The sequence below is a fragment of the Martes martes genome (assembly GCF_963455335.1).
Source record: "Martes martes genome assembly, chromosome: 8".
Classification (NCBI taxonomy): Eukaryota; Metazoa; Chordata; class Mammalia; order Carnivora; family Mustelidae; genus Martes; species Martes martes.
In genome coordinates this window covers 7,557,197-7,572,512 of record NC_137895.1, presented here as the reverse complement: position 1 = coordinate 7,572,512, position 15,316 = coordinate 7,557,197, and the positions used below count along the sequence as shown (strand labels likewise).

Genomic DNA, 15,316 nt, shown 5'->3' with positions numbered 1-15,316 from the left:
AAAATGAAGAAACCGGCTCCTAACACACAGGGGACAGGACTGCACAGCACGAGAGGGAAGCTGTAAGGACTGGGCCACGAACCCAGGCCTACCCGGCCTTCAAGACTACCCCAGCCCTGCCCCGACGGCAGCAGCAACCCAAATGCGCCCAGCCCCGAGAGGAGAGACACAGGCGGCGCCGGCACCTTCAGCTTGGGCAGGCCCCCGCGCACGGCCTCTGCGATGGCGACGGCGCCCTTGGAGCGCACCAGGCAGTCCCCGAAGTTGATCACCTCCACCTGCCGCAAGGTCTTCAGTGTCTGCGAGGAGGAAGCGAAGGCCAGGGTGACAGTGAGGGCCTCCGAGAGCTCACGGCTCACGCTGTCGCCACACCATCGCCGTCCCTCTCACCTGGCCTTCCCCGCACTTCGTCAGCTCGCATTCCCTCCCGGCTTCTGGCGAACCTCCCTCCACCCTACTTCTGTGCTATGGCCAAAACCTTCCTGAAGCCCAAATCTGACCAAGTCGAACCCCCAACTTAAAACCCAACACACCTATTACTCACGGGAGAGCCTCGGCGTTAGCAAGGTGCCCCCCCACTCCCCGCCCCTCCTCCAGCCTTTAGACACACCCTGAACCCTGGTCATTTCAAACCAGGACCAATGGAACAAGGCTCCCTCCTACCTCTGGGCCTCCCCCACGCTGCGGATCCCTCTGCCCAAAACACCCTTCTCTGTCCACAGTCCATTTGTCCTGTACAACTTGGTCAAAATGGGACCTCTTCCAGAAAATCTTCCCTAAGTCTGACTTGAACTTCCTGCGTGTTCCCCTACCCTTGCATACATTTCTGCTAACACCCCACGGCAACAGGGCTAGCCTTTCGTGGGGCTTAGGGCCCTGTGAGGTCTCGACAGCCATCCAGAGGGGTTCTGGCCCTGAGCTCTCGCTGGCCTCTCCCCTCCCTCCTGGAACTAGGAGCTCCTTGGAGGCAGAGTCTGATTCAACTCTGCCTGGCCTGCACGAGGTACAGAGTTCAATTAACAACCGATGAAAGAATCAATGGGAAAAACAGAGGCCAGGCAGCCTCTGAGAACAAATGCAGCACCAACAGCTGGGTGTAGAGGCAGCACAGAGGGAGGCGGTATGGACACGCCCAAAAATGGCACAGGCAAGCCTGTGACATGTGCCCCACTCTGGAATGTTCAAAATAGCCGGGCACATACCTGGTGGAGGGGCGGAGGGGCGGAGGGGCTCGCCTGATGTTGGGTGTGTTCAAAACGCAGCAGCCAGACCTGCTTACTTCCACCCTGACCCCGCCACTCCCGCCTTACCTTGGCCATAGCCACGGCGCCCTTCTCAGTGAAGGTGTTGTCGTTCAGGTTGATGACACGCAGCAGGGGGTTGATGGCGAAAGCCTGGGCCAGGGCCGTGACGCCGGGGTGATTGATGCCATTCTGAGGCATGTGGACCTCCTCCAGAGTCCCAATGATCTGTGAGGGGCAGGAGGGACAGAGCAGGGTGGTGGGCTCCGGAGCCATCTAGGGACAGGCCCCGCCCCAACAGTATCCAGCAGGCAGGAAGGGGAGGGGCTGCCGTCAGCTCAGGCCCAGGTCTGCCCGTGGCTACGTGGGGTGCGGATCTCAAAGCACAGCTTTGCGCAGGGTTGTATCTGATCCTCTCCACAATCTCGGGAGGGAGGCCTACCTGGACAGAGAAGACTAGGGATCAGAAAGGCTAGTAAGTAACTCATGCAGGGTCACGCCGCTCAGAGCACAGGTTCCTGCATCACACACAGGTGTCCTCTACCTCGCAAGGACCCTGGGCGCTGGCCCAGGGGTCAGCCACAGTCCGTCCCTGCAAACCGCATGCAGCTCCCGTGCCCGTCTTGCTCGGGGCTCTCCCACGCTATTTACACAGCACAACCGGTGCCCCGCTCTGTAGAGTGGAGTCTTCTCCAACCACCTAGCTCTCGTTCAGTCCAACCTTCCGACACCTCCTTCTCTCTGCATGGAACACTGCGTCCTTATCTGTGGACATTTTCTTGATAGACTGACTCCTATGTTGTCTTCCTGGACACCTCTCGTTTTGGACACCTCCTCCCCAAGGAGGGCTTCCAGGATCCCCCCGCCCCCAGGCACGGTCCAGCGCTCTTCTCTGTGCCCCCAGAGCACTGTCCTTCCTCTCTCTCAGTGTTTCTCATCCTGGACTATCGGTGCCACCTTCCTGTCTACACCCCACCAGCCTCTGAGCTCCCAAGGAGAGCCACGTCCCAGCCTCTACTGCTACCAAGGACTGAGGCCAGGCCTGCGAGGACTCTCCACCTAGGTGCCTTTTGTAGTTCCGCGGTGCCCAGAACAGCACAAGGGGTTCACAGATAAATACAGGCAGGCCAGCGAAGGAACGTTACCAGTCAGGGCTTCTCAGTATCTTCTGGTACCAGACCCTTTGCACCATCTGCTAAAGTCCCTGGCTCCCTCCTGAACATACTTTAAAATTTTAAGATAAATCATACTGGGCTACAAAGGAAATCCATTCAACTGGAAGAAAGTCCCCAAAATATTTAGAAAAAACCCCAAATGTGTGCTGCAGCAGTAGATGCCCTCCTCGGTACAGAGGCACCGAGTAACGGCTCCCGTGGGCAAGCCCAGCGCTACCACAATGCTGATGAGCGGGAAACAGAGGTTCCTACGTCTCTGTAACGACTATAACTTGATGTGAAAAATCTGTGATTTCTATACTTCACACAGTCACGGGCATTCTGAAAGCTGCTGAGATTTATTCTATGTTCACGATTCAAGGTAACACTACATTTTAGTTACTTTAGTGGTTGCCAGGCATGCAGTCTTCCCCCATCCTCATTCAAAGACTCCCTGAATTCTACCCACAGACTAGAGACGCCCAGGGACCCTGCGTGAAGAGCCGCGCTCTAAGGGCACTGGAGGACATGCCGGAGGCTAGCACTCACACAGCACACCATCTTCCCAGCATACCAGGGACAGCAACAGGGCAGGGGGCAGGAGATGGTGCAGAGAAGGTGTAACCTTTAATGGCACAGTGTTTACAAGGATGGCAACCGGGCTCCCCCGAGCTCTGGCGGCAGCAGGAGCTTCCTGCAGCCAGGGGTCCAGTAAGACCCAGGGCACCTTCCGCTGCTATGCTCCCTCTCTGCCCCACGTGAGCTCCGGCAGGGAGACGGTGGGGAATGCCGCTCTGGCCCGAGTGTGGTTAATGCTGTCTAGGATACGGTTTGCCAAAGAAAACGTTTAAATTAAGAGAAAAGAAAGACTCCCAAGTTCCCAGCGCCGTGGGGAAGGCACGGCCCTCTCATGGAGCTCATAGTCAAGGTCTCAACAGTGTCCTGGGGTGGGGGGCAGGGCACTGGGGCCGCTGTGAAGGGTGAAGGGAGAGGAGAATGGGAGGGGAGGCAGAGGGGACGGGGCACCTGAGCCACCACTCCCCTGCCTCCCCCTCTCAAAGGTAAGTCCGACGACTCCATCTCTGTCCCCCACCCAGTCGAGGCCAGAGACACGGACCCTCCATGAGCCCAGGCGAGCGCCGTGCTAGGCTGTCATCCCACTCACCACTCGGGCACCCCGCTGCCACTTCTGAGCCCAGCAGACCTCACCCACTGATCAGAGCAACCCCACGGTCTTCTCAAACACTACCCCAGGGAGCCGCCACCAGTGCACCTGCAGTGGGGGACCATGCAAACCTTTCGGACGCTGCAGAATGAGCCAGCAGGTGCAGAGGGGGAAGCAACTCACCCTAGGCCTCCCAGCTCAACTCCAGAGCTGGATGTACACCAGCTTTGTCACCCTGCAAAGCTCAGCCTGTCTCGGGGCGTGGCGGGGCCAGGTGTGCAGGAGCCACTCACCCCGAAAGCTTCCGCCAAGGCAGTGGCTCCGTCGTTCTCCAGACGGTTTCTGCCAGCCACGAAGACCTTCAGGCCCAGCGGCTTGCCTTGGGCACTGGATTTCCGGTGACACTCGGTCAGAGCCGCTGCCAGGATCTGTTTGGGGGAAGGCAAGAGGCCCAGCCCTGAGGCAGGAAGCCCTGGTTTTCGACACCCCATGCCACCTACTGGTGGCAGACCCGGGGACAAAGAACGGCTCACAGGCACCACGTCATACCGCGCATGTGCTCAGCACCTTACAGCCGGCTCCGTGTGTGTGTCCCACTACCCTGTGGGGTCTAGCCTCGGGTGAGAGGTGGGGACACACACCCGGAAGGAAGGGAGACACCAACACGGAGAGGCCAACCGCAAGCCAGCTCCTGGGGAAGGGGCTTCCCAATCAGCTTACTATACAGCTAGAAGCCCTCTATGGGGAGGACGGTGGTGATTCCCACTTTCCAGCCGAAGAACTGCAGGCTCCGAGAGGGACAGGGACATTCTTGTGGTTGCTAAACAAGTGGAAGACTGTGGACCAGAGCCCAAATCTTCTGGCACGTCTTCCACATCGCCCAATGCCTAAGGGGAGCTGGCCGAGACCACGGCTCTGTCTCGCGCCTCGGACACATGGCTGGGGAGGTGTCAGGAGATAGCGTGTACCTGGTGATACCCACAGAGCAAACTGCTGGCTGGTTGCTGGGAACCCGAGAGACCATGGTAAATAAAACGGGACAGTCACGAGAAGTACGGGAGAGAGGCAACTTTCGGAGCGCTCCTCCTGGAGCGCCCGTGCTCTCGACAAAGGTACTTTCACACCTCCTCGTTTCAACCACAAACGGAGCCTCGGAAGCAGGTGGTGCTGGCTTGACTCTATTAGCAAGAAAGCCAAGGCTCAGAGAGGTAACTGCGCCGGCCAAGGTCCCACGGCAAACGGGCAGGGGAGCCCCGACTGGCAGCTACGTCAGCCTGACAGCACAGCTCTCCGTCTCTGGGGGCCAGTAGGGCCAGAAGGGCGATCACCAGCCTGACTCCTGGTGGGCTGTGCACAGGCTCAAGACCGTGCACTTCCGCTATAACCAGCCTCCTAAGGAACCTCTGAGGCGGCGGGAACCAACTGCACCAAGGGATCCCGTCCTCCCCGGTTCCTGCTGGGGCCACCATGGTGAGGCCACAGCACCTACTAGAGTCCAACCGGGGGACTCTGGGTCTGGAGAGCTCCAAGCACAGGGCTACATCTCACTCCCAGTGAGTCCTTCGGGCCCCTGCAGTCCCGTGTGTGTGGCACACAGGCCACAGCGAACGCATTCCAGCGGGACGGACCAGATTCCACGGGACCGGGAGACCTTGGCGATTGCAGCTCCCAGGAGGCACAGGTCAGCAAGGCCAGCACCCACAAGATGCGACAAGAGGGTCTCACTGAATCAGAGTGTGGGTGGTAAAGACAAGTACAAGTCAAATACCAGAGTGGAGGGCGCCTGGGTGGCTCAGTCAGTTAAGCATCTGCCTTCGGCTCAGGTCATCCTCCCAGGGTCCCAGGATTGAGCCCCGCATTGGGCTCGCTGCTCAGTGGAGAGCCTGCTTCTCCCTCTCCCTCTCCCTGCTGCTCTCCCTACTTGTGCTCTCTATCTCTCTGTCAGATAAATAAGTAAAATCTTTAAAAAAAAACAAAAAAAAATCCAGAATGGAGCTGGGCTACCAGGGAGGCTCCCCTGGCCACAGGGTTCAGTCTTTGTCCCTGAGCCATGCCACACTCCTAGGCAGCGCTAGGAGCCTCAGTTCCCCTGGCTGGCCACGCAGCAGAGGAGAGCCGATGGCAAAGCTGGGGCACTTCCCAGGCGCGTCTCCAGCTCCCTCAGCACACCCTGCTCTAGGTTGGGCTGGACCTATTTTCTGTGCTGATGCCAACATCTTAATGTCTTCACACATGTGCACAGCTTATTGCCCAATTAGACGGGGGTGGGGGGCATGGGGCTGGCAGGGCAGGCTGAGCCAGCCTTCCCTCCCATGCGGCAAGAGGCAGCAGGCACCCCATGCCGGGGAGGCCGCTCTGGCTCCGCAGGCTGGGGCACCAGGAGCACAACGCCGGCTCCTCTTGCTGCTCTAATGGGCACGAAAGCAGCTTCGAATCCCTTAGTCCCACCCCAGCGATGCCATCTGGGGACTTGACCCAAGATTCCTAACCCCGAATCCACTTAGGTAGAAGAATGGGAATAGCATCACGCCCTTCTTGGTGGAGGTGGAAGAATCAGGGTAACGCATTTAAGACATCTTCAAAGAGAAGACGTTCCCAGTTGCTGTAGGTCCCCATGTCCCAGCCCTTTTCTCCTTTTGGTCAGAACATGCAGAACGTTGAGTGGGGCTGGGAGGATGGGAATTGGCCTTTCTAGCGTCTGGGCCTAAAGGAGCCAGAATGGACGAGAAAAGAGAACCAGCTAAGCTGGGCTCCCTCAGTGCAGGCTCTGGGAAGAGAAGAGACGCCTTTCCAGACGCCCGCCGGCTGAGCTGCTGGCAGGATGTGGGAGGCACCTCGGGCAAGGCCCAGTCTGGAAAAAGGTGAGCTGTGCCCAGGCCTAAGTGGTTTCTCTTCCTGGGCTCTCTCCCCCACGCACACGCCGGGCCTCACGTGGCTCCGCACGCCTTTCCGAGGGCACAGCCGGTCTGGGATGCCCCAGCCCGGCACTCTGCAGAGCCAGCAGACACTGCCTCTGTGTTGCCAAGACAACGCGAGAACTGGGGATGGTTGCTAGGCAACCCCACCCTCCAGGCCTCCACCTCCTCTCCCCACTGGCCACAGGCTGCTGCCTTTGAGGCCTTTCTCCTCTGGAGAGAAAAGCACCGGGCCAGCCATCCCAGACGGTGGCCACGGGCACATACTTCCTGTTCCAACACAGCAGGAGAGCGGACAGGCAGGCAAGGAGGGAGGGGGACGTGGGGGGGGGGCCGCCGCACCCACCTTGCCGCCGCCGATGCCCATGCCACAGTTGTTGAGCTTGAGCTCGTGGAGGGTGAAGCAGGCGGAGCTCTTGAGCAGGGCCTCAAAGCCTCGCACACCGTCGGGCCCGAAGGCGTTGTCGCTCAGGTCCAGCTCCACCAGCTGCGCCCCGGCGGTGATGAGTCCCTCTCCTAGTGAGGTCTGGACACAGAGAAGGTTCGGCTCAGTTTCACGGACACCTCCCGGAGGCAGCTTCTATGCCCGGTCCCTCCTGCCCTCAGCGGGCGTCCAGGCAGAGACACAGACCATTTCACTACAGACTGTCCCTATTTTACACCCAGGACCAGAAACCCTGAAGGCGGCTCCCAGTTCAGGTGGGGCGTGGGGTCTGGTATACATGGGGGTGGTCAGAGAAAGCTTCCTAGAGGAGGTGGCGCTTGAGCTCAGGCTGAATGAGAATCAGTCAACCGGACATGAGATTCCAGCCAACGGTACGAACGTGAACAGAGACATGTAAGCGTGAGGCAGCATACTGCGTGTCCGGAGACAAGCAGGGGCCTCCAGAAGAGGCTGATGCTGGAAGGAAGAGAGGAATCGCATCAGGCTAGAGTCCTGGATGTCTGGCCAAGGACCGTGAACCTGAGCCCGAGAGCTCTGAGGGCTTTGACGTGGGGCAGGGCTACCAAAGACACATCCCCCGAACCTGAGGAGGGCAGACTGGAGGCCGAGAGCCCAGGAGTGGCAGGCAGTGATCCAGGCAGCAGAGGAGGAAGCTGGCTGGCCAGGGTTGTGGGGGACAGAAGAGGAAACAGCCTCAGGTGGGTTCTAGGTCCCACAGAGGGAAGCAGACCTGCAGAAGCTGCACTTTGGGCACGTGCAGCAATGAGGCGGGCCCCGCTGATGCCCCCAGGGTTCCTGGTGGTGACTGGGCAGATGGGTGCTTATCTCCAAGCCACAGCCCAAGACCAACAGGGCAGGATGCTACGCTCTCCTGGGAACCTGCTGGGTTGGGGATACCTATAGCTCCCCGCGAAGAGACGGGTGAGGACAGGTGGCCCTGCCAGAGACTGAGGGCAGAAACAGGGCTGGGCGTGCATCCTGCACGGGGTTCCCAGTGGACAGAGTCAGGGAGGGGAGACACTCCCTGCCTCAGCCACAAATAAGAAAGCGGGGGTACTTTCTCCTACCCTCTCCACCACTGCCTCAGCCACGGAGGGCCATTCTCTGGCTGCCCCTGCCCACAGAAAGCCCAGCCCCTAAATAAAAAATTAAAAAAAAAAAAAAAAAGAAAGAAAGAAAGCCCAGCCCCTGTCACCTGGCCCCACTGGCCTCCCGCCCTCTAGCAGCCAGAGCTGTGGAAACCCTCTGTGTCTGCCCTACCTTCTCTGCATCTCCTGCCTTTCCCTCCCCCCAAATTCTCTTTCCCCCTTTCTAAGACTCACTCTGGTCATCGGTAATAAGGAGATAAGAATATCTCTCTCAGGGGCGCCTGGGTGGCTCAGCCGTTAAGCATCTGCCTTCAGTTCAGGTCATGATCCTAGGGTACTGGGATTGAACCCCGCATCCGGATCCCTGCTCCGCGGGGAGCCTGCTTCTCCCTCTCCCATTCCCCCTGCTTGTGTTCCCTCCCTATCTCTCTGTCAAATAAATAAAATCTTAAAAAAAAAAAAATCTCTCTCAAAGATCGAGAAATGTAAATGTTAAAAATCAGGTAAAGCAATGTGCACAGGGCCCACAGTTCTTATCTCCAAGTGCATTTTCTTCATCCCCTCTTCTAACTTTACATCCTTTTACTTATAAACCCCCAAATGAATTTACTTAACCTACACCCTAAATCCTGCCCTCACCTGGTTCCTGTTCACCCTTTGAGGCCGGTAACTAACAGAACCGGCTCCCAAAGGGCTTCCTCAATCCCCCAACAGAAGAGCTCTCCCTCTGGGGTCCCCATTAGGGCACCTATCACTCCCTGAATGACCCTTAGTTGTTTACTGGACTGAGGTGCATCATCATCATCATTATACTAACGTATTAGCTTACTAATTAATATATTCATTCATTCATTTAAATGGAAGCTCTATGCCCAACATGTGGCTTGAACCTGACCCAAAGATGGAGCCATTTGTTCTACCGCTGGAGTCAGCCAGGTGCCCCCGGACTAAGATGATTTAGAAATGAAGGTGGTCCCTGGGCACCTCAGGAACCACAGTGCTGGCTAGAGGCATGGAGGTGTAAGGCGGCAGCCCCAGCACAACCAGGATGAGAGACCTAGTAACAGACACTCATGCCAATAATTGGCCAAGAACCTCCTCCTGAAGGCTGGGCCTCATGTTACTGAAAGGCTGCCTGTTACCTGCCTCCTTCCTTGAGCCTCAGGCCAGCACAATCTGCTCAGTGACAGCCCCTCCCGACCCACCCAACCCCAGGCTGGGAACCGGACCCAAGCCAAGCTGAGTCCCAGGAATGGGGAAATGGAAAGCAGAGTGGATGGAAGCCACCCACCATGAGAAGCGAAGGAGCGGAGCAGTGCAAAGAGAACAGAAGAGTGGAGGGAGTGAGAGTCACAGTGGACTGAAGCCACAAAGCTCAGGAATGAACCCTGCGACCCCGGGGCTCTGCTGCACTGCCTGTGACTGGGCCTCGAGTCCCCAGAGGCCCAGCCCCTACCCTCTGGCCCTGTCACGGCCTGGACATCCACCTGCCTGTCAGGACACGGGCAGACGCTGCCCTTGCCGGGGTTCCATTCAGCGTCTCAGTCCCCCACAGCGTGAACAAGGTGTGAACACAGACCTGGGAGTTACCAAAGGGGTCACGGTGCCCAGCAGAGGGGAACAGTGGCCCGGTGCACCTACCAGAGCTGGCGGGATCTCGGACCGCAGCCTCCCAGTGAACATGTCGCTCCAGTGGCATCGCTTTGGAAGGAGAAGGGAAGAGAGGAGTCAGTGGAGGCCCACAGAGGCGGCCTGCAGGCGACGCCTCACCCGTGCGGCCACGGGCTGCTGAGCATTACGATACTTCTGAAGTTGGGTTTCCTCACCAAAAAGCTGGTCCAGCTCTGGCTGAAGCTGGGGGTACCAGGAGGCCCCACAGGCCACACAGGGCTCAACAGAAGTGTGGGGAAAACCCTCATCTGCCCAACCCTCTCGTTTTCCAGGAGAGAAACCAGGCAGAGAAGGAAGAGACGGGCCCCAGGCCCCAGGGCAGGCCAGTGGCAGGGCCAGGGCCAATACGCCAGACTCCCTGTTTCCAAAACCAGTTTCCCATGCACTGTGGGCCCAAGCAACACGTGATAGGATTTGGGCAGCCAAGGTGGTAAGCAAGCAATACAGGGAAACCAGCAGCGAGGAAGTTACTCGTTTTTTGAGGTTTTTTTAAAGTAATCTCTCTGCCTAACGTGGGGCTCACACTCATGATCCCGAGATCAAGAGTCTCCTGCTCGGGGCGCCTGGGTGGCTCAGTGGGTTAAAGCGTCTGCCTTCGGCTCAGGTCATGATCCCAGGTCCTGGGATCGAGCCCCGCATTGGGCTCTCTGCTTAGTGGGGAGCCTGCTTCCCCTTCTCTCTCTGCCTGCCTCTCTGCCTACTTGGGATCTCTGTCTGTCAAATAAATAAATAAAATCTTAAAAAAAAAAAAAAAAGTCTGCTCTATTGCCTGAGCCAGCCAAGAGCCCCCCAAAACTCTTTCCAACCCTCCTCATCACCTCCAGAGGGCAGTCTTGCTTTGGGGCTGGTGGATCTTGCCCACCTCTCCACTTCTGGCTGGTCTGCCTTTTTTTGTTTTGTTTTGTTTTAAAGGTTTTATTTATTTGACAGAAAGACAGCCAGAGAGGGAACACAAGCAAGGGGAGTGGCAGAGGGACAAGCAGGCTCCCCACTGAGCAAGGACACCTAGGCAGGGCTCGATCCCAGGACCCTGGGATCAAGACCTGAGCCAAAGGTAGATGCTCAACAACTGAGCCACCCAGGCGCCCCTTGTCTGCCTTTTGAACAAAGGGTAAGCAGACCTCGTGCTTTAGGTGACGAGAATTTAAATAACGCTATTTCGTTACTTTTATGATAAAGAATACCATCTTCCATTTACAAAACGGATGTTTGCTTTTAAATTACATCAAAGTGAGCTGATTTAAAGAAAGTATTAGGAAAGGCCACAAAGGTGGTGACCCTATGGCTAGACTGTGAGATGGCGCAGGCCAGCGGAATTTGGTCTCTAAGCACACAGCCCTACCCTCCAACTGTGGCAGCTTCAGCCTCTCCCGGGAATCTGGGAATGATGGAAGCCAGAGAAAGCAACTCTCCCCCGTAAATCCAGTCCTTGGGATGTATAAACCAAATCCAGCCTTAAGTACCAAGCAAACCGATTTCTGTAGAATTCTCGAGGCCTCCAGTAAAGCAAATCACCAACACACAGGGAGTCTTAGGGGACAGTCTACATGGGTCTGCTCAGTGAGATACACCTGAATGCAGGCGCTCAGGGCCAGGACAGGCAGCCAGAGCCCGAGTACTGGAACCCCTAACAACTGGCCTCTCATCCAGAAGCTTCCCCAACCCGGCTCTGATGGGCCAACGGTCAGCATGGCGTTTTGGGGCACAAGGACGAGGTTCCAACTCTGACTTAACCTGATTCCAGGTCTGCCACTCCCCACTCCCCACCTTGGACCCCCAGTATCCCATCTCTGAAATACAGCATTTGGCCTCAACAGTCTCTAAGTGAGAGTAGTTACTGCAGAGCTATGAGGCTGGGCTGTCATCTGGCCCCAGTCCCAGCCCCCTCCTGACACGTGTGGCTCTGGACCTCACCCTCTCTCATCTGTCAAGACCTAGCTTGCGCCTGTATTCCAACAGGAGAGGGAGCATCTCCTCTGGCACCAGCACCCTGGCGAGCATTACTGGGGTCAAGGGTAGCTCCCACCTGCCCCGGCCCTGACCCAGCGGGAGCAGGGTGACTCAAGGTCCTGGGCCTGCACGGGGTGACACAAAATGCATGTGGCACTCTTGCGGCCATGCTCTCTCGTGACACAAGCCTGCATCTGCTCACCACAGTAACCTCACAGGGAAGAAAAAGGTTTCATAAAGGAGCCCAGACTCAGAGTGGAAGTTCGTGCGAGGCCACAGAACACAAGGTGGCGGTACTGGGGCTTGAACCCAGACCCTCAGATGACAAATCCCAGCTCCTGCAGCCTCCAGGCCCGGGCCACATCTCCTCCGTTCCTGCCCTTCACTGGCCAGTGCGGAGGGTCGAGTTTTTTCCTAGGAAGATGTCCCCGTGTCTGCTCAGGGACACGACAGGCCGTGGGCAGAGGAGAAGATGCACCACTGCCCTAGCTACTAACCTGACCGGGAGCTTCCGGAGGAAACAAACAGTACGGGCCACCACACGAGCCAACTCCAGGGCCACACGGGGCAGATCCACGCCATCTGCCCTGGCCCTGCATCCCTCCCCTTCAGCGACCGCAGCGGGGCCAGGAAAGAGCACCAGACTCCGGAGTGTGCCACGCGGCTTACTGACCGGCATTAGGATCTTGGGCAGTTTACTCAGGTCCTTGGAGCCTCCATTCTCGACTTACAAACAGACCCAGTCTTTCTCATCTGGGGCGCCCCAAGGACTGAGGACACGTGTCCTGCGTGCACTGAGCACCATCTGCAGTCGGAAAAGCGGGTCTCCTCTGCCCGCGCCTCTGCAGAGGCTTTCACGTGCTCCCGCACACCGGGATTCCCGGGAACGGAGAGCACACAGGGACTCCCTCCCCCGTGACACCTGAAACACCTGATACCCCAACTCTTCTCACCGAGCATCTTGAGGGACTGCCGTTTAGTGGGACCCCCTTTAGGACACAATGGACTAGAAGGATCCCTGTGCCGGCCAAAGGGGAGCACCACTTGGATCTAACCTTTAAGAAAGAACCGCCGTTCAGCATGAGGAGTGCAGCACCTTCCCAACCACCCCCGCCCCCAGCCTCTGAGCGGAGGCCTGGCCACTTCTGCCCAACACACGGCTCTTCTACGGGCACTGTTTGCTCTGGAGCTCCCGGCTAGGAAGGCTCAGTGCTTGCCAGAAAGGCCCCATGGTCCAAGGCACTGGTGGCCCAAATCTGGCGGCCAAATCTGCAATGCTAGCTGAAGGCTCGCCCCGTCCAGTTCTGCTTCTTGCCCCCTCATCTTTCACGCGTGTTACCCGAGGAACCTCTGACACTCCTGTCTGTCACCGGGGGATCCGAATGGACGCATCACACCGGGAGAGGGGCCCTGGCCGGGGCTGTGCTCTGGGAAGGCCAGAGCAAGGGGAGCTGTTCACGGTGACCCCCAACAAGGCAGGACCTAAGACGGTCTGGACACAGGCAGGGGCTGTGGTGGCGTGAGCGGAAGCTCGGCCCCAACCATTCTGGGTCTGCTCACCATGCGTCCTCACCTTCAACTCTGACTTCTTCTCCAAGGCCTTGGCGATGACCCTGGCTGCCTCCACGCCCACCGTGTTGCCCTCCAGGCGCAGAGCCTCTAAACCATCAAAGTCTTCAATCTCTTTAATCACGTCTTTGGCTGCAAAGGACCAAAGAACAGAAACTTAGATTTTGGGAGTCACGAACAACTGAGGCAGAACGGAGTCCGGCCACGACCTCTTCACTCACAATTCCAACAGCAGTAACAGGCCTGCCGTGTGCCGGGCCCTGGCTTGCAAAGGAGAATCAGGCAGGCTCGCAGTCTAGCAGGGGACATGACTAAAAAGAAAATTCCTCTGTACTGAGTATTAAAACAGGCTGGGATGGAAGACTTGGGAGCCAAAGGAAGAAAGAAGCTGACCGCATGGGGCGAAGAAGGGGCTTGGGGCACCTTATGGTGGCGTGGGCGGAGCCCCCCTGCACAGGGAGCGCACGAGGCCAAGCAGGGAAACCGCATCCAAGTGAGGCTCCAGCAGGTACAATAACAGAAAGGCTCTCAGTGTTACATGATTCATGTGTGGGGCGTTCACTACTGTATCGTTTTTGTTATGATGAAAAGGTTAATTCACCAGAGTACATTACACAGTTATACTGACGTCATTATGAACGGTGCCACAGGTGTTTGCCCAACTTGGAAAATATTCATGTCATAGTGTCAAGTGAAAAATGAGGTTTTCCATGGGTGTTTGGTCTGATCACACTTTCAAAATGTCATACCTATTAAAAAACATAAATAAATAAAAATAAAAAAATAAAATGCTATATATTCTACCTTACACCCGCGCGCACACACACACATCCCGCAAGCTCTAAAAGGATAGAAACCCAATGTTAAAACAGTTTTATCTCTAGGTGCTGCAATTATGGGTGTGTCTGTGCTTTGCCATCAACTGCTCAATTTATTTCTAACATATCAGGTTATAAAGCAGCTTTTAAAGTATCTCTAATTGGGGCACCTGGGTGGCTCATTCGTTGGGCATCTGTCTTCAGCTCAGGTCATAATCCCGGGGTCCTGGGATCGAGCCCCGCATCTGGCTCCCTGCTCAGCGGGAAGCCTGCTTCTCCCTCTAACACTCCCCCTGCTTGTGTTCTCTCTCACGCTGTCAAATAAATAAACAAAACCTTAAAAAAAAAAAAAGTATCTCTAATTATGATCCAAATTGCGAAAGAAAGAGAGAGAGAGAGAGAGAAAAGAAGGGACTCAGCTGTGGTTGGAAAAAAGCTAGGGAAAAAACGCACCAAAATTAATAGTAGTCGTATCCTGGGTGTGAGATAATGAAGATGCGGGGGTTTTGCCTTCTTTCAATCAATGTTTCTGTATTCTATAATGAGCACGTGTTAATTTTACAACCTAAACAAGAACACACAAGCTGCAGGAGACAAACCCATCTACCTGGCTGGCAGGAAACAAGAGTGGGGTGAGGCGGTGGGGGAGAGATGGAGATGTGTATAGGAGAGAGAAGCTGGACTTGACCTTTTAGGTGACGAAGGCCACAGAGAGGGTTTCAGAAAGGAGGTGATTTGCAACCTGTAAGGAGCTCGCAGACAAGCTGTCCCGGTGGGGCCTGCGCACATGCCTCCCTCCCCAGGCTGAGGCCGCCCGCAGCCAGCAGCCCCTCCCCAGGAAGCCCTGCTGAACTCCCAGGCAGGTCAGAACCTGCTTAGCAGGTTTCACAGCCCTGGTCTCCCCGCAGACGCTGCCTGCTACAATTTTACACTCTCCGGAGTGATGACTTATCATTACACGGAGACTGGGTTCATACGCCCCTCCTCACTGGGTCATGAGCTCCAGCAGGGACTTTGCCTCCACTCACTACCATGCCCTGCAGAGAGGAATGCTCAGCATTCTCCCCCACGCCGTCTAGTCACTGCTCCGTCTATTTCACAACAGGAGTTCATTGAGGCACAGAGAGCACGTACGCGCCTAGTGAGGTCACACAGCCGGAAGGTGGTGACCAGCACTCATTTTCCTTTTCTCATTTCACAACCAGGAAGGCTGGACAGTTATGAGCCTCCCATTTTCTAGGAGGGGAAGCTGAGGTTTAAAGGAATGAAGCGACTCTGCCCAGAAATTCAGGAAAAGGGC

The 15,316-nt window shown here is 56.7% G+C and overlaps 1 protein-coding gene across 1 annotated transcript in view; it reads right to left on the bottom strand.

Moving 5' to 3' along the window:
• RANGAP1 (Ran GTPase activating protein 1) overlaps positions 1-15,316 on the bottom strand; it is a 30,934-nt gene that overhangs the window by 9,123 nt on the left and 6,495 nt on the right. Inside the window, exons 3-8 of the mRNA XM_080810739.1 lie at positions 13,203-13,330; positions 9,650-9,709; positions 6,822-7,001; positions 3,854-3,988; positions 1,311-1,469; positions 186-299 (exon numbers count right to left, since the gene is read on the bottom strand). Coding sequence (XP_080666865.1) covers positions 186-299; positions 1,311-1,469; positions 3,854-3,988; positions 6,822-7,001; positions 9,650-9,709; positions 13,203-13,330 — 776 coding nt within the window. The remainder of the gene's footprint in view (positions 1-185; positions 300-1,310; positions 1,470-3,853; positions 3,989-6,821; positions 7,002-9,649; positions 9,710-13,202; positions 13,331-15,316) is intronic.